At 37.1% G+C, this 25,129-nt stretch overlaps 2 protein-coding genes across 2 annotated transcripts; both read left to right on the top strand.

Annotated features, from left to right (window-relative positions):
- Positions 1–8,749: 8,749 nt before the first annotated feature.
- Positions 8,750–12,722, top strand: LOC146745797 (alpha-2,8-sialyltransferase 8B-like). Its single transcript, XM_085499560.1, has 3 exons — positions 8,750–8,840; positions 10,942–11,460; positions 12,381–12,722. Exons 1-3 carry the CDS (start codon positions 8,794–8,796, stop codon positions 12,640–12,642), a joined length of 828 nt encoding a protein of 275 aa, XP_085355686.1. The 5' UTR covers positions 8,750–8,793; the 3' UTR covers positions 12,643–12,722.
- Positions 12,723–14,662: 1,940 nt separating this feature from the next.
- LOC146745796 (CMP-N-acetylneuraminate-poly-alpha-2,8-sialyltransferase-like) lies at positions 14,663–24,760 on the top strand. Its single transcript, XM_085498738.1, has 7 exons — positions 14,663–14,747; positions 20,398–20,472; positions 21,270–21,456; positions 21,605–21,700; positions 21,994–22,086; positions 22,784–23,302; positions 23,974–24,760. The coding sequence occupies exons 3-7, from the start codon at positions 21,296–21,298 to the stop codon at positions 24,233–24,235; spliced, it is 1,131 nt and encodes a 376-aa protein (XP_085354864.1). The 5' UTR covers positions 14,663–14,747; positions 20,398–20,472; positions 21,270–21,295; the 3' UTR covers positions 24,236–24,760.
- Positions 24,761–25,129: the final 369 nt, after the last annotated feature.

Genomic DNA, 25,129 nt, shown 5'->3' with positions numbered 1-25,129 from the left:
TCCAAATCATACATCTAATCAGTATTTTTTTAGTTCATATTTTTTGTAAATTTTTGAATTTCAAATTTATAAAATCGTTTTTATTTGGTTTCTTCGAATAGACTGTTGTCACGCTTTTTAATGAAGATTTGACGTCACCCGTTCATGTTTGTCTGTTTGTGTGGAGAGTGACAGCATCGTTTCAGGAACTGGTAAGTTATATTTTCTGAACATATTAGTGTCTTGAAACATATTAACGTCAAATTAGAAGGATAGACTTGAACAATTTCAGCATGTATGGACAGAGTCAACCTCTGAGCTGTAATAACGTAGAGGTCAGAGGACTTGCGCTCTGAAACTGTTCCCGTTCAGACGGCTATGTTTCCGTTTCACCCATCTGAATAACTGTCCCATTCCGACATATGTCGTTTACTGAAAAGAAATGAATGCCCTAATACATCACTAGAATGCATGGCCTCTCTAGAACGGCAGAAAAATATTATCAGACCAGGACCACACCGCTCGACGGCAGGTCAAATGATAACGTACACATTTCAAACACCCTCAGAAATGAGGGCGCTCTTTAAAATGGCATACCAATACGTATTTTCAAATCACTGGGCGATCGAAAATGTCACATTTCCATCTACCGTTTGTGAAAACTTTTCAGCTTAGAATCCTTTCATTTGGAACACAACAAAAAAACACCAATTTTTTTTTAGATTTTATATATAAAACATTTTTATTGAGTCAATTTACATAAGCACTTTACCTAGTTACATGTATGTGTACCAAAAAATTACATTGCACAACAAACAAGTACAAAGTCTCCACAAAAATATTACAATTTTTTCAGGAATTCATGCTGATATGCTAGGTCTTTGTTACAATTTTCATAAATTTTCCCCATTTTTTTTTAATGTTTTCCCAATTTACCTTTTCTGTTTGCAATCAAGTACTCAGTTTTCTGTACCCTCTGCATGAAGTCTTTAAATTCCTCAAATTTTGGTTTGTTACCCTGACATCTGCAAATATATATAAACCTCCTGGCTACCAAAAGCAAAAAGTTTAACAGGAGGGGGAGAAGACTATCACCAAACAAGAAGTATTCTGGGTCGTTTACCCGAGGGAAGCTCAGTTTTGTCCCCCATAATAATCTTACTACTGGACATTCATAGAAAAGATGAAGCAGATTTTCATCAGGCCCCTTACAGAACGTACATGCTCCTGATTCAATTTTTGGTGGGGTCATCTTACAAAGAACAGAGTTGGTTACCAGGATATTGTGGCTGATTTTCCATTGAAATTCCCTGAGCTTTGACTCTATTGTAAGTCTAAATGGTGCTAAATAAATACTTTCCCATTCAGTAATATTGGAGTTTAATGTTTTAACATGATAAATTTCAGATCTTGGCGAACTAAAATATTGCTTTATCACTTTTGGGCTCACCAACTTAGTTTTACATTGTTTCAAATGAATTTGAACGCCCGCAAATCTGATACCCAACATATCATCCCCAGGGTTAGCAAATTTGTTTATATCTACTTCCCTTTTCCATTCTCGTGGTAGTGCGGCCACAATTCCAAACCAATCCAAAAAACTCTTGCGAGGTATTCCCCTTTTTTTCATTTCACCCCTCTGAAGAAGTTGGTCCTTATTATCAAAAAGATTTCCAACATAGTGGAAACCAGCCTCCCTGAAATCCCCCCAAAAATATACTTCTGCCTCCTTGTAAAATATGTTTGTTGTTCCAAATACTTTGATTTAGGGGATGCTTTTCACCATCTGGCGGAGCTGTGACTGCTAGCCACGACTCTCACATACTACGAAAGAAACCCCTCACAGTAATGGGAGGAACATTAATATTACAATTACTCTTTAAAAGATTTTTTATTCCCCCAACTCGAGACAGTTTCTTCTGCAAAATCCATTTCCAAGGGTGGACTATATCGTTGTCAAACAGACGACGTAGCCAATCTATTCGTTGAGCCTTCACTATTGCAAAAATATCCGGTACTTTTAGGCAACCTAAACAAATGTTAACTATCATTGTTTTTCTGGCCACCTTATCTTTTCCTTTCCAAAGAAATGCAAATAGCATTTTGTTTATTTCTTTCAGGTATATATTAGGGCAATCCGAGTGACTACGAACATACTGAACTCTTGAAATACCCATAGCTTTAATAATTTGAATTCTGCCAAGCAGTGTTAGGTCTCTCATTTTCCAGAAGTGTAAAGATACTTTTAGTTTCTCTATGGGGATTGTGACATTTCTATCCGTTGCCATTTTTCTGTCGTTTGAAAAGTAAACACCAACAATTTGAATCATATTTGGCCATTTTACCGCAAGGGGTTTATCTTTCCATTTGCCTTTGTTTCCAATCCACATTGCTTCACACTTATCCTGGTTATAATTGCTAACCCAGATATTTTTTTGAAATTGCCCAATATTTCAAACAGTTTTCTACATGAGGGGAGATCACTAAGGAAGCATGTCAGATCGTCTGCAAACGCCGCACTTTTAAAAGAACCAAAACCGGGAACCCCAACCCCTTCAATATCCTGACTGGACCGCAGTGAGCACAGAAATATCCCCAACCCCAAAATGAACAACAGGGGAGAAATTGGATCCCCCTGCCTAACTCCTCGCCCCAGAGAGAAATAACCTGTACTGGTGCCTTTGTTCATAACACAACTGGAGATGTTGGAGTAAAATACTTTTATTCATTTTATAAAACTTGGGCCAAAATTATATGTCTCCAATGCTCTAAAGAGGAAAGGCCACTCCACAGTATCAAAAGCTTTTTCAAAGTCTACTGTTAGTAACAAACCAGGGATGTCCTCATGGCTATTGCGCAATGTGGTCATTTCATCTGATGACGCAGTTAACGCTCTCTCGAAATCCGCCTGCTTCCTCTCCATATTCTCAAATCTTTCAGTTATAGCATGTTGTTCCTCATTAAGCGCGTCCACCTTCTTCTCAATTCTGCTAAGAGCGTTTTTTATATACGATTGGAAGTCTGAACCGACCTCGTCATGCATATTGGGAGATTCACCATCGCTTTCACCTTGCTCTCGTGTTCCGATTTTTTCCGAAACTTGGTCACGTGATGATGGGTCGCAAAACCCTGTAAGACATTTTGTTGTTTCGTTTTGGAAACCTTGCTTTTCACGGTCTTCGGCGGCATAATTTCAACAAAAACTCACTTCGATCTGCCGTCAGAACTTTACATCCCAAATAACCTAACACCAACAGAACAGAAATAATAAATTTCAGGACATTAAATCAAACATAAAACTGTATTCGATATATTCTATCTTGAAGAAACAGCATATTATCATTTATCATAAGCTGACAATGTTGTTTTGACTAAGAACAAAGCGGTAATGATGAGGTTACTAAATGGTGAGCAAAAATACCTCTGGAACAGATATGAACCCGCACTTCAGCAGTTATTTAATATTTATATTTAACAATCAATCAGTTCTGTATTATAGAAGAAGTGAAAACAAAAGGATTCTGGGTACTTGTGTGGGCAAAGAGATCTCTCCACGATTTCAAATGGTCAACCTTCATACGCATGCGTCAGGTGGCCATAGCGTGTCATTGTTTACAAGCAAGCGTCTACCCATGCGCCTTTGCGTTCTTCGCGTGTGTTGTTATCATCGCTTGATGACTAAATTCCCGCATAATCCTTTGCTCAATTCAATATTGAGTTAACACATTTCTACCCTGTAGGCGGCTTTATCAAATGGTCTTCAAGAAGGTATGTTAGCGGACGCACCATCCCTGCAAACAGCAAACATGTTGTGACCTGAACTAAAGCATCTCTATAATGCGTCCTCACTTGGACTGTGGCCCATTTTTGTACTCGAATGTTCTACTGCGGCATTTTTTATGTATCTTTTTGTTTCAAATTTAGTGTTCAGTTTACACATATGTGTTTAAGTTGGAATCTGTGTGGTCACTAAACTTTGAATGCTTTAGCATATTTGAAAAAGAAATGCCATTGTCGCAGAAACTGATGTGTCAATATCTCGCGAGTGCGCCACTTGCGGTGACTTCAGATGATGGACATTCGAGGTAGTGTCTCCAAATGTTGCAAGTTGTACCATCTCTGAAGCGACGGGTTTCATATTCAGTTTCTCGGGTGACAAATAACCGGGTTGCGCCTTCATCAAATAGTATAGTCGCGTTTAATATGTCGGTATTCACGGAAATAGGTGCTACGACTGTTTTTAATAAGACTGGTTCAGCGCGCGGAACATCTTTCGTCTTTGCAAAGTTCACGTGAGTCGGAGTAGGAGGTTGATTTTGTACAGAAGCGTGTTGGGTTTTGCCTGATGTCCAATTGTTGGTAGTGCAAAGCGAAGTATGGTGAACATATTAAACATCTACCCCTCGATCGACTTTCAGAAACGCGATGCTTCCCAAGGCAATTGAAATAAAGTCCATCACGTTTGACTGTTTCAGGTCGTTTGTTTTTATCCGTAACTACAATACAATCGTTATGGTAATGCAGTCCTTTACAGTAGGCACAATTTCTCGGTTTACTCGGGTGCTGTAATTGACGTGTGAATGGCTTAACATTTGTCTTGCTATCCATGTAGAAAGCGGCGGCAGTGCTTACAAGTGGAGTTTTCTCCTGGCTTTCGTTGATCGCGTACCCGGCTTGTATTGCTACGATTCTTTTAACAAAGCTTTGCGTAGGTCGGGAAGTGTCTATTCATTATCACCATATGGTCCCGTGCCATCTGTTTCCGAACGTTGCCAGGAAGTTTCTCCATAATGAGAGGCGTAAGCAAATCACCATAAGAGTTTTCACTAACGCTTTCAGTCCGCGTATACTACTCTCTAAATTGTCGTAAAAGGTACTAAGACTATCTAATGATAGACTAATGACTCCATATAGGCGGAGGTAATTTTGTGTTCTTGGCCGTATCATTTACGTAAAAGTTCGAGTGCATGGGTATACTTATCATTACTTAACTGTAATCCTTCAATTGTCAGTGCGGCGTCATCGGACAGTTTGGCGCGAAGATATTGGAACTTCTGAATCGCACCAAGATGTATATTGTTGTCCAAAACTCTTCCATTTCATAACATCGCCGCTGAACATCGGAAGTTCGGGTTTCGGTAGATTAACGGATGAGGAATTTGTTGTCATGGCAACATGTTCTCGAGTATTTCGAACTCGTTGGCAGGTTATATCTGGCGTATTTCTCTCAATGAATTTGCAAATCTGGAATTTCTTGGCAAATATATCGTCGGTATAATTTTCAGTTTCAGCTATGACTGCATGTATTTCGCTTCTATCTGCTTTATCGACAATAAGGGCATCGAGTCCCTTTATCGCGTCAAACTTTTCAATAATTCGTTCTTTTAGCATAATGAGTTCTTCGAACTGATTTGGGTTTTTGGCGTTGAACGTAGTCATACTATTTTGAGCTCGGGCGAGCAGTGTCGTCATCCTTCTGCGGTGAGCAGTCCGTGCATCCATCGTAATTGTCTGCTGAATAACTTGTTCTTCTGAATAGGTCATCCTGGTCTCGGCACCAACAAATGTGGGGTATAGGATTTTACAGAATCAGATAACAAGTCAGTTACTTCGAGTTGAAAAGCACGACTACTTTATTCTGTGGTCTAAACACTACTGCCTCATGTTAGCCTTGACTCACACATGTGACAAGTTTACATTCTGGCGGACAATCTCAAGGTACACTAAACGTAATAGGCTATAAACTACAGTGACGTAAAGTAAGATAAAGAATATCATATGGGATCCCCAAATATGTTAATCATAGAAATCTGTTTCCAACACACTTCACAACCCTTTTAGAGCTTTGTCGCTGATTTAAGTGACGTCAAAACTCCACTGGTTATATACATTGAGGACCCGTTTGTCTGACTTTTCCAGCATTTTAAGAGTCTGTTGTTTAGATTAGAGTTAGTTTCTACGACTATAACTGGCTTATACGATTTGATCGCATACTCGGATCGCAAGTGTACAGATGTTTATGACCGAGAACTTATATTCGCCGATTAAAAAAAAATCAATGACTGATCACAACTTTATCTAAGTCTCAGTGATTCATACAAACTTACGATATATACCTAGTATCATTACAGTTACAATTGCACGAGGTTTAGTACATATACACGCCTTTACTAACTTCAGTGTATAAAGATGGAATGTGGATGGAAACAATCAATACTCATTTTTATATTATTTATTAGTTCTACGAGAATGTCACTACAAAGTAACACAGTCAGCTACTTTTTTAATTACAGGTGTGAACCCTATAGCTGAATTTATTGTTGTATCTGAATGAGCAGTCGACGATCGAATGTAAATATCGAAATTTTTTACAACGCGTGAGCCAAGCTCAGCTGGATATAGGCGACAACAATACACACATTTGAGGATAAAAACGAATCATACGTACAACATCTGTTCGAATTACTTTGTCGATAAACGTGCATCGGCATTTGAATCACCTCACGATTTTACTTTAACACCACAGCACAAAAATAAATAGAAGTATTATTGTTCAAAGAACAATGCCTCAAGGCGCATTTCAAACCTGTATTTTGAAAGAAGGTCAATCAGCAGATTTCAACACAATTGAAAGCGGCGATTGGTCGTACACACTATGAAAAAAAGCAAAATTAATGATAGTTGAATAATTATGATTCACATTAGTTCAATACTCTTCCGGTTTCATCCCCACAACATCATATTTGATGCATTAATTTCCCGTATGTTTCATAATTGGTATTTTCCCCTTCAGATTATATATCGCTAACAGTCACCAACGTTAAATTACACTCTCAGGATGACGGATTACTGCGATCGATGGAAATTCACTACCTTTACTGTGTTTGTTCTACTGTCTCTGATGGGGTTTACCGGATACACCTTTTTATATACCAGTGTAATGTCACATCAAGGGACTCGTCTGATTGGCAAAATGCCAATTTCGTTACTTCAAACACGGTACGATCAACCACATTAATAAGGGAAAATCACCCCAAAGGCGGGTATACCATGAGCGATAGCGAGTGTGTATACAAGGTGAAATGGTCTCAACAGAGTGGTATATTTGACTCTGGAGATGGTTATAGTTATTATCTTACATCTTTCAAGGTAATACGTAGACACAGAAATCACCAAACACCATGTTCAAATATTTGGTTGAAACTTTGTATTCGCAATTTTGGTTAAAGCGTTTTGGTCGTCGCGCTGCACATGTGCGATATTTGTGTCGATAAACATTGATTTACCCACAATCCAATGCGCTCTTCTAATGGAAATCACAAGCATGAGGTTTGACCTGGGCGCGACTTGCACTAACTGCCGCTGGTGACTCCTTTGATACCTTCCAATCACCTAAAACACCTAATTAAAGCTTGGTAGCGTCTCAGTTTGTACTCGTTGATCTACGCAACAGCCAAAGTCGCCATCTTTGTTTATATGAGACCCATATATCTCTCGCATGCTTGGCGCGACGACTACCGCCCTTTAAATAAAAAGGGCACTGTAACGAGCATATATCGATTATAGGTAGAATTTGTAACCGTATTTTGGCGCTGTGAGGGTTATTCATGCAGTATCTTGTCAATTGCGTAAAGCGAACCTCAGGGATTATGGTACAAGATGACATATTGCTATCTTGCGAGGCGAAGCTTCTCTCTAGCTATTACGTACCGAGGATTGTATAAGCCAGTTCTCACAATAATTTGCGTCGTGTGTCATATTTTTTATACGGCCACCAGGTGACCGATTTGAACGAAATGGCATCTACTAGTTCACGCTATTTATGCCGTATTTATTTGAATTCAAAGTGCTCTTATGCCATAAGTACTTGAATTCAAAGTACTCTTTATGCCGTAAGTATTTGAATTTAAAGTGCCCTTTATGTCAAAACTAAATGAATTCAAAATGAATTCAAAAAGTGTTTGAATTCAAAGTCGTAAGTACTTGAATTCAAAAAAGTGCTCTTTATGCCATAAGTGTCTGAATTCAAAGTTCCCTCATGCCACAAGTACTTGAATTCAAAAAAAGTGCTCTTTATGCCGTAAGTGTTTGAATTCAAAGTGCCCTTATGCCATAAGTACTTGAATTCAAAGTACTCTTCAGGCCGTAAGTAGCTGAATTCAAAGTTCTTTATGCCGTATTTATTTGAATTCAAAATTCTCTTATGCCATAAGTACTTGAATTCAAAAAAGTGCTCTTTATGCCGTAAGTGTCTGAATTCTAAGTGCTCTTTATGCCGTATTTGAATGCAAAGTGCCCTTATGCCACACGTACTTGAATTCAAAGTGTCTTTATGCCACAAGTACTTGAATTCAAAGTACTCTTTATGCCGTAAGTATTTGAATTTAAAGTGCCCTTTATGTCATAACTAAATGAATTCAAAATACTCTTTATGCCATAAGTACTTGAACTCAAATTACTCGCTATCTCGCAAGTACTTGAATTCAAAAAAAGTAATTTTTATGCCGTAAGTACTTTTATTCAAAGTACTCTTTATGCCGTAAGTATTTGAATTCAAAGTGCCCTTTATGTCACAAATAATTGAATTCAAAGTGCCCATATGCCATAAGTACTTGAATTCAAAGTGCCCATATGCCATAAGTACTTGAATTCAAAGTGCTTTTATTCCATAAGTACTTGAATTCCAAGTGCATTTAGAACTACATATTATGAGAAACAATCAATAAACATATTTTAGAAAACTGACCGGACCATTTTATTTACAGTGAACCTACAGCGGCCACTACAACACTACAAAATGTCACTTATAAGAACATGTCAACAAACAGCCCAGTGATTGCAGATAAACCGAGTGCATTGAGGTAGGTGAGAGTTGTTTCTATCGCTACTCTGAACATTCTGGTATTAAGGAAGTTAAACATGAATTTCACTATCTTCTGGTCTCCCTATAATTCTATCACAGACATCCAATGAGGATATCTGTTATCTACTGTTACATTTCTTAACTAATTTATTGAAATCAAAATCGGGATTTTTTGAGATTGAACCACAAGGACAAATTTGTAGTATTTTCGGAGACCAAGTTATTTACTCATGTGAACCAATGTAAATGTTGTTGTCTTTGTTTTTCAAAGGCTTGTTTTGTAATACTACAGTCTGGTAAAGCACTAATACGATACCAGTATTTAATAAAAAATTCCTGAATATCTATTAGTATTAAGAATTTACCAATTTCAGCTCTGCATGCTGCATTTGAGGAGAATTTATTCACACCTAGTATTTTTTTTACAGAATTTCAAATGTGACTGTTTAATTGGTGTTGTCACATCTATTATTATGAGGTTATAACCGTATTATTATACATCTTTTCCTTCCAGGGATACATCATGTGAAAGCGGAAATCCAAAATGTTCAGAACAGAATCAGCGAACTTCTTTGTGTGGAGTCCGGCCAAACCCTGGTGGCAGTCATGTTTGTTTATATTATTACAGGACGCTTACGCGCGTAATCATTCCATATTTGGAATTCGCAGTTTCTTATATGGTAGGATGAAAATACCCCATAAAATACCACAGAATTTCGGCATGTTGTAACATATAGCGTTACGGTGACAGATGTATAATAATGTCTAGTATGTTATGTACCGAGTTGTTGAACCATATAAAAAAAATGTTTAATACATATCTTGAAAAGATGCATAAAAGTTCTACAGTCAGTCTCTCTTGGCATTGCTTTTAACAGTGCATACATTGCTCTAGTAGCTTTCTCTAGTAGCGTTTATTAAAGCGGAAGGGTCGTCACCTGCGCATGCGTCAGATGGCCATATCGTGTCATTGTTTACAAACAAGCGTCTACCCATGAGCCTTAGCGTTTTAGCGTGTGTTGTTATCGTTGCGTGCGCTGGCGACGACTATTTCCCGCTTTAAGATTTATCGGAGTTTCCATTTGTGGCAGATAATTTATACATTTTGCAAACCTAATTGTGTGAAATTATTACTAAGTCATCTGCATAATATAGAGAGTTAATTTTATAATTATTTAATGTTACCTGGTTTATTGAATCTGTTAATGTATCATTTAAGTAATCCACATGAAGATTAAAAAGCATTGGACATAGTACATCCCTGTCTCACACCCTTATTTGTATTAAATATTAAACTTATTTTTTTGCCAAAGCGAATACATGTTTTAGTATTGTTATACATGTTTTTAACTAAATGACAAAGTTACCTATTATTCCCGTTCTTTAATAATTTATAAAATAAACCATCCTTCCAAACAGTATCAAAAGCCTCATGTAATTCTACAAAGCATGTATATAATTTACCATTTTGTTTCAGGTATTTACTAACTATTGTTTTCAGTGTAAAAATATGATCAGCGGTCATATGACAAATTAGTATACATCGCTCACCGTAACGCCATAAGTAACAGCGTGCGCAATTTTGCGGTATTGCACTGGGTATTTTCATCCTACCATATTAGTAAACACGAATTCCAAATAAGGAACGATTATGCGCGTAAGTGTCCTCTAATAATAAAAACAAACATGGCTGCCCCCAGGGTTTACCGGATCCCACACAAAGAAGTTCGCTAAATCTAGTTTGGAATTCGGCATTCCCAAGATGTATTCCTGGGAGAAAAAGGATGTATAATAATAAGGTTATTGCGAGGATACTACAAAGTAGGCACTCGGACAGTACGCGGTCGCATCGACCAACGCGCACTCTCGCTGTACTTCGTGCATACTTTGCTATATCTTCGCACTAACCTGGTGATAAACCAATTATCTCAGTGAGTATATTGTCACGCAGAGGTCATTTTCCCTACTATTTGATCCAATAACACTGTGACAATTAGTAACTATGTGTGTTAATACCCCACTCGCTTTGATCTACGTATCTCCATCAATGGGTGAAATCAGTAGTCTTTATTATTCGCATTTCTATGATTCTTCACCAGAAAGCTTGTATCAAAGACATATCCCGATGCTGATATAATAAAGGTTTATGAAAAAGGTGTTTCCACGGAAAATATGTATTTCGGTCTTAATAAGTCGAGAAACGATGCAGGCATTACATATCTGCTGCCAGCACAAAGGACGTGCGCTTTAATTGGTAATGGATTAATATTATTAAATAGCAGTTGTGGTGAAGAAATCAACTCCAATAACTTTGTCGTTAGGTGTAATATTCCAGTAATAACGGGATACGAACAAGACGTTGGAAATAAAACAAATGTTACAATTGTAAATCGAGCGACAATGATGCAACTTTACAGAATGTCCCATCGGCGAAAGCAAAAACAACTTCCAAATTTTCTCAACAATTACGTTTCATTGAATAACACCATACTTTGGTACCCCGGGGTATCGTCAGTGCCCGTAAGACAGCGTTCAATTGCGTATCTGAAATCCAGGTTAAATCTTGTATATGAAGTAGCATACACCGCTCAAAGAAGCTTCATACCAAATGTAAAAAGGTAATAGTAAATATTATTATTAATACTTATATTAACAAAATCTCTCATAAATGACACTGTTGATTTTTATGGTCGCTAAAAGATCACATGACCGTAAATGATTATCTTGGCCGGGCGGATTAATATTGGAATGCAAATGAGCTATTGGCTCCTTGTATCTCATTAGTAATATGGTCGTCTTACGTCATAACATCCGGGGCAGAGGCTGCGGCACGAAATTGTGCATGGGGCGAGATCTGCTCACCATCGCGCATTTTTTTATGGTGGGGGGTGGGGTCTATGTTCATACGTGGATAAAGACTAAACTGAGCAGGCGTTGTTATCGGCCGACATGTTTCTTTATAACACTTGCAATGAATAGAACTCCAGAGCGAGGCTGACGTTGATGGCGTGTTTTTAAGGCGGCGTTATTGTTCACGCGTGCTAAAGGCAAAGAACGGCGTGGCGCGGCTTATCTTGTTAACACGTGTTTCAACGCCGGCTTAACTATAAAGCTGGTCTACATACCGGCTTGTTGGCACACGTGTGAACACGTGTGAACACGGTATTAGATGCTAGTCTAGGGTGCCACGTTGAACACCTTCGCCACCTTTCACAAAATATATCCCATAACAGTTTCCATATTTATTCAACAATTCAACGCGTACAAACACATAATCAAAGTTTAACTAGGTAAATCCTCTGATGACTGAGATACTGGATACTAAGAATCAAAGTTGTTATTTAGTGCAAATCGCGTCTAAATAAAAAAAAAACTAGCATTTGTGCTTGCCACTGAGAACGCATTGGATTATTGGAAATCAATATTTATTAGCGCAAACTTTACACATGCGTGACGTGGCGAAAAACACTTCCCTTTAATTTGCACTGTTTAACTGCAAGTATAACATAAACGCTATTTTTGTTAATTCGTTCTACAGATTTCTACACTTACGTCGATTACCATCGACAGGACTACGGACAATGGTTCTCGCGCTTTCATTCTGCGACGTCATCACAATGTACGGATTTTATCCTCGTCTTCTGGACACCACTGGCAACAAGGTGCCCTATCATTATTACGGCTCTAACGCGACGATAGATGACTTTAAAGCAGCACATAACTGGAAGGCAGAATTTTCACTGCTGGAATCTTTACACAGAGACGGTACCGTGAAGTGGGTGACTGGGAAATGTACATGAGTCATGATTGGTTATACATTTATACACTTACATTTTAACGAATAATGGCGATGAGTTTAATAAATTAAACATTTCTTTGCTCTTTTTGGCTTTTTAAATTCAATTTTGAAAGACAATATTCAAAAAATTTGACAATGTACAAAAACCAAAATACATGCACATACATTAATACACACTGTTGCATTTTTTTGAAAAGGTATATTATACTACGTATACGGCGTGAGTAAAATATTGTCAATCTGTCGCGCCCTCCAGCGACAGAACAATTCAGTGACGTAACTCTCCATATTGTTAATGATCTATGATTTTCCGTCCATATTTGTTTTGTATACAGGCCGTTATACGTGGCAAGGAACCCCTAAATCGCCGGTCGTGAATAAAGATAGTCATAATGATGAACGACTATGCTTGTTTATGGTCGTTCGCGTTTGGAAAATATTACATAATTATTGTTGTTTGGTATAATTTTCATAGGAGTGAAGCCTTTTTCATGAATAGTATTCATCAGAAATAATTCGTCTTAACCTTAAATTATCATCTTATAAATAGATATGTTGTTTTACACCGTAGGTAATGAAGCGAAATGTAGAAATATGGTTTCAGCGTAATGTTTGATCAGAGCCATCGTCCGTATCGAACGGTTTGTTGGAGCCGACTTATTGCCAACCCGTGGTAAACGCGTATTTTATGTTAAACAAATGGCCAAGTTTGGTTGGATGCGCCTGTTGGAAAGACGCCCAAACAGTCGCTCGGTACCATCGTTACGCGGTGAGCTAAAGAACAAAATGTCTGAAATGACGAAGTGTAGCTCGGTTACTTCAAAATTCTTCTAGTAACCGCGCATGTAGAGTGCGTTTAGGTTGTTTGCCAAACTCAAAAAACCGGTGCTGCATTTTTTCACCCAGTTTTCCACAATTTGTGTTATGCCAACCTTGCCGGCTTTTTATCGTCTGTCGAACAAAGTAATGAAACTGTCAATGTCACTGTCAGCTGAAACAAACGTTCCTTGGCTAGCTATATTCAATGATAGTCAACTTCTTTATTGTTTACACACACATTTACTTTTATTTTGACGTCACGGAAGCGACTCGTCAATAGAGGGCGTGACTTATATGAAACAAATTTAAACTATGTACTAAAGAACATAGTAATTAGCCTACTGTGAAATGCACAATGAGCAACAACTTTCTACATAATATAATGAGAAAGAAATTAACAAGCTTGTTATATATAACTGTATTCTTTTAATATCTGAAACAGAATGTGTCAGATAATAATATTATTAGGTTCATGTCACCGGGCATATAGAAAAAACGTAAATTGTACCACTTACCAACACATATTTCTCATAAAATATTGCAGTGGTCCCTAAGTGTGTTACTTAGTCGGTTGTCTCAATTCTCAGTATCATGGTGATTAAAGGCAAATCAATTATTCGGACCGAACCTTTCCAGGGATATGGTACAAGATTAACTTTAAAAAAAAACGTCAACAGTAGTTCGGAACTAACAATTACAAAAAGTGTAATTTATGCTTAATTGTTTTCGCCAACTTGAAAGAAATTCCAGGTTTTGTGTGCATGTATAGGACATGCAATATAATAAAGGAAGGAGCTGTTCTTCCGGGGTGCCAAACCCTGGGATATCACCAAGGAATTATGGGACACCAGTGCCTGTGTTGTTTGCGTTATTAAGGTTCATTTTGTATTCCATTCATTTTAATCCAGTCCATTTGTTGTGAGATAGGAATCAATTGGAGTAGCCGAAGCAAATACAGGTTATCTATCATTTCATTTGCTACTGCTACTCGTTCTTAAACGGCAATTTGCTTTAATAATTTATTTATATTATTATTGTGATAACTCACTCTTTAATACCGGTTTCGTAGTTAATATAAAAGAGATAATCAGCGCTAGAGCTTGCTTGTGCAATTGATATCTGATTTCGAGAACCTTCTGCCGCCAACGGTAGAAGAAAGAGAGGGTGAGAGAGAGAGTGAAACGATCGATAACTTAGGGAGTAAAATGGGGCCTTCACGTCTCAGATGAGGTGTTGCTTTTCTTGCTATCTAACATACCGAAGATTCATCACGGTAACATGACCGACGTAAGTTCATTTTTTAACTCGATTTCAGATTATTGTGTATCTTAAATCCAGGGCTCCAACCTCGTATGCTCCAAGCACAAATACACAACCTGGAGGGCGCGCCCATAACACCCTTACGCGGCACACATACTAGTATTCTATTGCCGTTCACTTAATCCGTGCATATATATATACACACGTATAACTCCGTTTTCAATTACGTGATTTTTGAATTTCAACGCAACTCAAAATTACACTGATGTCTACTTGGTTAATTCTCGATTTAGCGAACTAGCCACCTTTACTTGCCGTAGCATTGAAACCACCTGTACACCTTTTACAAATTTACAAAAACAAGGCGTTTCAATTGCATGAACACGCGAACTTAAAGTCATTCTTCTGCTATTGATATGCAAATAAACCTACTCGGCTTGTTTGCTTGCCACAGAGGATTCCAATATTTATTTCTATATTTGCATTATCTTTAGGGTTACAGAAAAGGGCAAGATATGTACAAGGCTTTCTATAATCCAAATCTAAACTACACAATAAATTAAGTTGAATTTGTTTTCAATTCAATTCAACTCAATTAAAACGCAACCCTATATAGAGTAGCAACTTAAGTGAGTTAAATTATATTTAATAAAGGCATGAGTTTAAATAAATTGCATTCCTATTATGATAACAATGTAATTTACAATTCAAAATCGCGGTTTAGTAGTGGACGATTCGGCCGGAATAATCGTTAGCCCTGTTAATGCGATGGGAACTGAACGTAAAGTGAGAGACTGGATAATAAAAAGTGACCTGAGATTTATATCTATCTGTTCAAGCGAAGATAATGAATCAAATATTAGTTTATTATCTGCGCGTCTCGCCTTAACAGTACTCGAGATGTACGACGCGATACCGTTTGACCGCTTAGGTTGCCCTAGTTCATCGCGGCGCATGGTATACAACGTCATTTCAACGTCGTGATCGAGGTGATTGCTACACCTACCTATCGCAGTGACTTTGTGACCAATCAATAACAGATTCCCAAGCAATAGACGTAATGTTGCAATTCGGGTCAGGTGAGTAGTATCGATATGTTTACTAGTCCCCGTTCGGACGAAGTCCGAAAACGGGGACTCATAATTCGGTTTTCGTCCGTCCGTGCGTCTGTGCGTCTGTGCGCCCGTGCGTCCGTCCAGAGTCATATCTCAAATTCCCTTGGACCGATTCCGTTCATTCTTTACATGTGCCTAGTACTTTATGTGGGACATATGCAAATGCAGTGGTTTAGCGATTCCATTCAAAAAGGCCGACTGGCAGCCATCTTGTTTTTTTGAAAATGTTGTATTTTGGACATGTTTTGTCAGTTGTCATTCAAACTTGGTACATAGATTATACATGCTAGGATACATGTCCATGCCGATTTATTTTGCAATTGGATCAAAGATGGTCGACTGGCAGGCATCTTGTTTTTTTTTATATGCGGCATTTAGCACATACATGTACTTTATACATGTTAGGATGCATGTCCATGACAATTTGTTTCAAAATCTGGTCAAGGATTGCCGATTGATAGCCATCTGACTTTTTGGCCTTACTACTATATTTCCACAATTTATGTACCATTTTCATTCGTATTTGGCACATACATCATACATATCAGTGTGTTTCATAATCAGATCAAAGATGGCCGAATAACGGCTGTTTTTAGTTTTGGCCATATTACTACTACACGGAACACGTGATTTGATGTAAATAAACAATCTGTTGTATACGCCACTTGGAACTCAAGTTTCAAGGATACGCTCGCGACAACCCCTCCGCTTTAATATGACGAGCACAAAGAGAACTTTCGAAAATTTAACAGGGACTGTGTCATTTTCAATGACTTGTTTATTTGGCATGAACAGTTAATAATTAATTTCTATTTGGTGAGAAATGTTAATGTGAAATGTCAATGAGAAATGTTAATGAGAAATGTTAATGAGAAATGTTACAGATTTAGGAATAGACAAGTATGTTTTTCATAGACATAATTACTAGATTCAGACTAAACTTGTTATGCATATAACACACTGTGTTGTCGAATTGGTAAATTTGAATTTTAACAGTTCATAACGTCCAGTCATTTGAGTTTCGCACTTTATCGGTTTTGCTTACAGTAAATTGATCAGTCATATTTCTCAGTTTGTATAAGGTGTATCATAGACAGTGAACCAGTTAAACACTGGTTCAAAGCAGAGTGTCACAGTTATCACCGTATGCTAATAAAGCTAAGTGTACTACTTAGGTGTTTAAACATTGCGGCATAGCGTCGTTGTGCAGTACACCGTGGCAGTCCACAATATTACAAAGTGCTTTGTTATTCATGCAGTAAAAAGCAAAGCAAATACGTGCGCGGAGCAGCGTAACATCAGTAAACTAAACTTTCCAAATACACAATGCGTCTTTGATGTCACTGAATAGCGCCGTTCTACTGACATAGATTTGTCGTCTGCTACGCGTATTCCGAATGTTTGACGTAATGATATCACTTGTGACGTCAGAGACAAATACATCCAAACGAGTTTAATGTTATGTTCATGCGGCGACACTTTATCAATAATGACGTGACCATGTTTTGACAAATCAAACATTCTATGTGTTAAATGTAGCAGAAGTGAAGACTGTCGCGAATATTTTAGGATATGGTTTCACAGTTATCTAGAAAATCGTCTCCAGACAATGGATGTCAATGGTACCGTATCACCCCCAAACCAAGTTAAATGTGGAATTCCCCAGGGTTCAATACTTGGCCCTCTATTATTTCTTCTCTATATTAATGATATTAACTCCAGTACCAATGCCTTTGATTTTCGTTTATTTGCAGATGACACTAACCTATTCAACTCACATAAATCTAACCAAATTAATCTTAATACTATCAATACAGAATTTAAAAAAAGTCGTTGACTGGTGTAAAGCTAATAAACTAACAATTAATGCCAACAAAACAAATTATATGGTAACTAAAACTCCACAAAAACAAGTTCATATTAATGGATCCCTAGAAATTGAAAATGTACCGTTAGAGGGCGTAACATCAGTATCTTACTTGGGTGTCAATATAAATTCGTCTTTCAACTGGAAATCTCATATTAACAAAGTCACTAACATACTTAGCTCTAAAATTGGTATAATCTCATAAATTCGACATTATGTCCCAAAGTATATTCTTATTCTATTATATAATACCCTGATTCTTCCACATTTAACGTACTGTGCCGAAATATGGGGAAACGCTTATCCTACCCTTCTTGAACCAATTCTACGACTCCAGAAAAGACTTGTGCGGCTTATCACCTTTTCAAAATTGAACTCGCATTCTGCAACACTGTTCCGTTCTCTTCAAATTCTGGACATTCATAAACTATGTAAATTCCACTCTTGTCTATATATTTTCGATTTAAATAAAAATCGTTTCGCACGCTGTCCTGATACCTACATCAACACTTCTTCTCATAATTATCCCACTAAAATAAATAGAAGTGGCAGCCTCTCTATACCAAAAACAAAACTTTCTATAACCCAGCATAACATAAAGTTTGCATCACATAAGCATTGGAATTCACTAGAACCAGAACTACAAAATGCCAATATTAGTAGATATTTTTTTAAAAATTTTCTGAAAGCTGAACTTATATCTGAATATTCAGATTAATTATACGACTATTGGCTGACAACTCACTACAACAGACTGACTGATTAACGGATTGACAAGCTGACTAATTGACTGGTAGTATAAATTATATGTATATGATAAATTTATGATAATGCGCACGTCAGTACAATATTATTTCTTATTCCGGGTCTAGGACTCGACTAGCTCAAATAAGCTATTTCCATGACCCACACCAGAATCCTTTGCAGTGGTAAAAAGGAAAAATTAATTGTGTTATGTATATTTTCTTTTTCTGGTGTAAATAAATACAAAATACAAAATAAATACAAATATAGCTAGACAAATGAACCTCCAATCTCCCCTTCTAAGGTAAATTGCGGGCATTCGACCTGATAAATAGGGGAGAATTTTGACACAATTTTGTCATGTCACTTTTGTTTTTTTCGCTAACTTGCCTAAAATAATGCACATAATCCAATGTTATGTCACGTTAAATCTGTACTTTACTGAAAAGGAATAGTAATGAATGTTCTAATAATTCTTGACAATCATATGTATCCGTCATATGTACATATCATTTTTTCACAATATTTACCAAACAATATTTTAGGATATGGTAAGAAATTTTCTTCACAAGAATAAATAGTAAATGGCTCAAAGACCGTCATTTTCATAGATGTTTGTCTTGTGGGAAAAGTAGTTCGGTGAATAACTATTTTGATTTGTCTTAGTGGCTGCGATAAGTTTAAAGGGCGGTGGTCGTCGCGTTGCGCATGTGCGACATTTGTTTGGGGAGGTAATCACAATCAAAAAGCGGTTTTTTGCCCGGTATCCGCGGAGCTCCGGGGAGCTACCATGTCCTCCGAGGAGATCCGCCGATTTCACTCATTACCTTTTAATGAGGTCGTCCAAAAACAACCTTTTTTTCTGTCCAAATACGAACGGGGTCAACTTGTCAAGTAGAAAAATAGCTGCCCGCTGTTTGACAGCAATTGGTTCAAAGTTCAGGGAGCAGAGATTCCTATCCTGTTAGACATTTTCAATTTGTGTTTAGTGACAGTGCGTTCCAGTCAACGAAGACGTCTTAGTTTTATTAATGCATCTTGATATTGATGGTTTGACGCAATGGTATTTTTCCAGCGTTTTATCAAAGTTGTGTTGTAACGAAGTTATGAATTACGGCGTTATGTAATGCAATTGTTATTATAATTATAGTTATTAATAAACTGTGTATTGCCAATCCGTTTTTATTAAAGTTGCTTTTTTATTTCAGTGAGATAAACTAATGTTTGTTTTTATTAGGAAATATTTTTTTATTCAAATCTGAGTATGATATTATATCGCAAGTAATCCGATGTTTTACGTCAACAATGCAACGTGTTACAGCAAATATTTACGGCCCATAATGTTTGTGAAATTTACACATGGAGACAGTATTGTTACGTGACCTGAAGAAAGTCGCTTACATGTATTTAAACCTCAGACATAGAATTTGCATGGAAGCATAATTCTGTTTTGTCGGCAAGGCACGAATTTTTATTTCAGTGCGATCCACTATAATTTTCATTATTTGGAAATAATTGTTTATATTAATTTCAGTTCTAGCTATACTGCAAGTAGATCCATGTTTACACTGGCAAAGCAAAGTTACATAGCAAAATTTACGCCCAGTAATTTTGTGACTACACGACGCTAAGAATTAGGTCAGCAGAGACCTTTGTACAATGTCAGAAAATATATAAACGTTTAAATATAATGTATTTACGTTTAAGTTGTCCTATTTAAGTTGTCGAATTAATGTTTTTTTTGGAGTTTTTATTTTGTCCCAGTCGTCTGCCGAAAACGATGCGCCGCACTGAATTTACAGCTGTTCTTGCATAAATTTGCATATCACGCTGAGCTCCACGGCACAGCAGAAGCATAGGTCTTGTAGTACCAGATTAGGAATATATGAGATTAGTTACGTTCAGATGTTAACGTCTAGTATAACCCTTGTCTATTTCATTGTCCCAACAGCGCTGTATTATTTGTTCTGCACCACTCGGTATCCACATTCTTCCTGTAAAACAACAACGCATTATATCTAATGAGGTAAGTACTTTAAAGATACATTGACATACTTAATGAAAGGCATTTATAACACAGTCTCGCAATATATCTATAACATACTTGAGTGTTCAACATTTAAACTTGTAGTTAATCACTGCTCAACATGTATTCATTATGATGACATACAGACTAACAGCATTTTGAATCACATTTCAATAGGGCGATTATATATGGAAATTATGGAAACTTAATCAAGTAGGGGGCATATCAGATACAACAATAAACACATGCATAATTCATTCACACTTTTCAAGCACCAAACGCTAAAGGGTACAACGAAAGACATATCTGAACAAATAAAAAAAAGGAACTAAATAGAAGAATTATAAAATTTATGTGGAACTCGGGAAATTATGAAAACTTAATCAAGTGTGGTCATATCAGATACAACAATAAACACATGCATAATACTTTCACACTTTTCACGCACCAAACGCTAAATGGTACAACGAAAGACATATCTGAACAAATAAAAAAAAGGAACTAAATAGAAGAATTATAAAATTATATGGAACTCGGGAAATTATGAAAACTTAATCAAGTGTGGGTCATATCGGATACAACAATAAACACATGCATAATACTTTCACACTTTTCACGCACCAAACGCTAAAGAGTACAACGAAAGACATATCTGAACAAATAAAAAAGGAAAAGAAATATACTTCAGTTCTTTTTCGCTCTTCGATTTCGGCTTACTACACTTTGACGTCATATTTTGCGAGGACGGACTTTTAATGTAAAGGTATATGATTTAATTGTTGTTTCATATCGCACAGTCTGAAAATACATATCAAATTCCAAGATGAAGAATTACTGTAATCGATGGAAATGCACGGTTTTCACACTGTTTGTTCCTCTGACGCTGGTAGGATGGATCGGGTACGCCGGTATATATTCCAGTGCATTGTCACATCAATGGACATCTTTAGTCGTCGGAGCTGGAATGTCATGGATTCAAACAAGGTATGAATCATTAAAAGTAATAATGCACGTAGCTGCTGCATAATGATACAAAGTCAATATTCCTTTGTTGATGTAGCAAACAATATTTTCATATACAACATCCATTTCATATTATGCAATGCCAATATAATCTTGTTTTTATCTGCAGTGAGACCACAACGTCAACTACAAGACTACAGATTGCCACCCACACGAACATCTCCGCAAATGGCTCGGAGATTATTGGTGAAAGAAGTGAATCAAGGTAGATGATCATTGGATGGTTTAATATATAACGTTTAGTCTAGTATATTATAAAACCTTATAGTTTAATCAGGACTAATTGAATTGTATTTGACATTGATACCATTTTGTCGGAGCTAGAATATCATGGATTTAAACAAGCTATGAATCATTAAAAGTAATAATGCACGTAGCTGCTGCAAAATGATACAAAGTCAATATTATTTTGTTGATGTTGCAAACAATATTTCTATATACAACATCAATATTATGCAATGACATAGGGTGACAATATAATCTTGTTTTTATCTGCAGTAAGAACACAACAGCAACTACAAGACTACATATTGCTACCCACACGAACATGTCCGCAAATGGCTCGGAGGTTATTGGTAGAAGTAAATTAAGGTACAAGATCATTGTATAGTTTATTACATAACGAGCTCGCATCCACGGGATGAGTTTTAGCTCTCATCTATAAATTTAGCTCATTTCACTTTTAAAGTTGGTTTCTGTTCTCATTGATGAGTTTCAGTTCAGGGTGTTAACTCCGCACTAAATAAGTTTCATGTATTGTTTATCAGTATTAATGTTCACCCACGAATAATTTGAAACTCGTCTACAAATTAAAAAGGAGTTGAAATGATTCTGTGGGTGTCGGGATCACGTAGCGATACGATGTAACATGATTGTGCCATGTCCCTCGTCAAATATATGTTTCATTGCGCCCTCATTTCTGTAAAAAAATAACGATGACATTTCTGAATATCACTTCTGTATTTGCTCTCAGTAGCTTCCTTATACATCGCCTCAGTGATTACGTGCTTCTGTGACGTCACATTACGTTGGCGTGTGAAACAATTGTGATTGGTTGCGTAGTCGTTCGTCATTTAGAAGATAGTGAATATCTCATTAACATATTAGCAGTGAATCAAAACGACATCGATGATGTGAATGATCTTACTATCATTCAATTACGTCATAGAAACTTGTTGTCCATCGCCAGATGGGGTAATTTATAGGGAAGTCGTATTGATTACAGTGGTTGACAAAGCAAAATGATTGCAATATTTATTTAACGGTTTCGTTATGATTTGTTCAACAGGAAACTTGTATCTACGAAGTACCCTAATGCAGATATTATAAAAACTTATGAAAAAAATGTCTCCGCGGAAAATATGACTTTCGGACTTAATAATTCGACAAGGGATGAAGGCATTACACATACAATACCAGCACAAAAGACGTGCGCTCTAATTGGTAATGGAGGAATATTGTTAAATAGCAGTTGTGGTGAAGAAATCAACTCCAATAACTTTATTGTTAGGTGTAATATTCCACTAATAATGGGATATGAACTAGACGTTGGAAATAAAACAAATGTTACAATTGTAAATCGAGCGACAATGATGCAACTTTACAGAATGTCCCATCGGCGAAAGCAAAAACAACTTCCAGATTTTCTCAACAATTACGTTTCATTGAATAACACCATACTTTGGTACCCCGGGGTATCGTCAGTGCCTGTAAGACAGCGTTCAATTGCGTATTTGAAATCCAGGTTAAATCTTGTATATGAAGTTGCATACACCGCTCAAAAAAGCTTCTTACCAAATGTACAAAGGTAATTAGCATGCATATTCAAATTTGTTTTTTTTGTACGCCAATGAGATCGTGTCTTTTCCTACGTTGTTACCTTGCCCGTAACATCAAAGATGGAAGGGAAATGTATATTAGGGAAAGATTTTTGTCCGGCGTTGTTGTCGTCGTCGTCGTCGTTGTTGTTGTTGTTGTCGTCGTTGATAATTGTTATTGTGTGAAAATATCATGCAGAAACTGAGAAAACTTGTTACAGTTTCTTCTTAACTGATCACTGGTGATAGACATTCAAAAGTAACTGAACTCAGTGGAAATATGCATTGTTGTATGTGTTCAATGAAGTAAATCATTTATCTTGTCACCGATCATTTTAAAGATGCAATATCAATGAAAACAAATTATCATTTAATATTGCTTTTTGATACGGCGTATTGATGGTTATTTGATTATAATTTTTCGTAAACTAAAAATGTTGTTTTGCGGCACACACAATAGTATACCCCTCACTTGAGTTGACTGAACAATTCACTGACATGCATTGTTTTCTAGTTGCCTGGGAAATTTATCATTGTCTTTATATTAGCTTTGCTAGTGTCTGGGACAATGACTGTCATTGCTAGCATCTAGCGTTAAGCGCGTCTGTTCGCACAGGCGGTGAGTTATGAGGTCTAATACACTAAGTTTTATATTCTACAGATTTCTTCACCTACGCAAATTGCCATCAACAGGGCTACGCACACTGGTCGCTGCACTTTCATTCTGTGACGTCATCACAATGTACGGATTCTATCCTCGTCTTCTGGACACCGCTGGCAACAAGGTGCCCTATCATTATTATGGCTCTAACGCGACGATAGATGACTTTAAAGCTGCACATAACTGGAAGGCAGAGTTTTCACTGCTGGAATCTTTACACAGAGACGGTACCGCGAAGTGGGTGACTGGGAAATGTACATGAGTCATGATTGGTTATACATTTATACACTTACATTTTAAAGCGGGGGGAGTCCTCACCTGTGCATGCCTCATATGTCCATATCACGTCGTTGTTTACAAACAAGCGTTTACCTATGAGCCTTTGCGTTTTTAGCGTCGGTCGGGACTCAATTCCCACGCGTGCGCAGGTGACGACTCTCCCGCTTTAACGAACGGTAAACCTGAACAAATAGATCATGAGTGTTATCCTTGGTCACGTGTGGAATAAATAATGGGATAAGGAACCGAAAACGAGCGATCCTTGCGGTCGGTAGAGCTCCGCTGTAATTGGCAGGGACCAGTGGCAGTTACTAGGCGGATAGAAGAAGTGGAATCTACGACAGTTTAGTAATTGTGGCAATGGTCACTGGAACTGCATATCCTGTAAGATGAAACGTAATTGTGCATGTAATGCATGGATATGTATAATTGATGATGTGGGTGTACAGAAATATGAAACTGAAACATGAAGTTGTTGTCACTATTATTAAAATATATTCTTGCATTATTTGATTTCTGTACATGTGACTGAATTGAGAATGACAAAAATAGACAATATGACATGTGACGTTGAAATAACCTTGACCTTTCTATGAATGATCTTGAGGTGACCCTGACCTGGGGTCTTGACTCGACCATGACTCGGGGGAGGTGTTTAACTCGCTCTCACACTCACACTTCAGTATAACCAATATAAAAGCAGCAAACGTATAAACCTTTAAATTTCCTTGATTCGAATTTGAGTATTTCAGGGAAACGTTGACCTACCCAGTTCATTTTCCAAAACAAAGTATACTGGGAAAGCTTAGCTTCCAGCTCATACAGTTGCCTACTGAGTGCATGCATTATACATAGCCCATATAGAACGTATGGGAAA

The sequence above is a fragment of the Saccoglossus kowalevskii genome, chromosome 5 (assembly GCF_978046115.1).
Source record: "Saccoglossus kowalevskii chromosome 5, keSacKowa6.1, whole genome shotgun sequence".
Taxonomy (NCBI): domain Eukaryota; kingdom Metazoa; phylum Hemichordata; class Enteropneusta; family Harrimaniidae; genus Saccoglossus; species Saccoglossus kowalevskii.
Note: the sequence above shows the minus strand (reverse complement) of the source record. Positions and strands in the feature narration are given on the sequence as shown.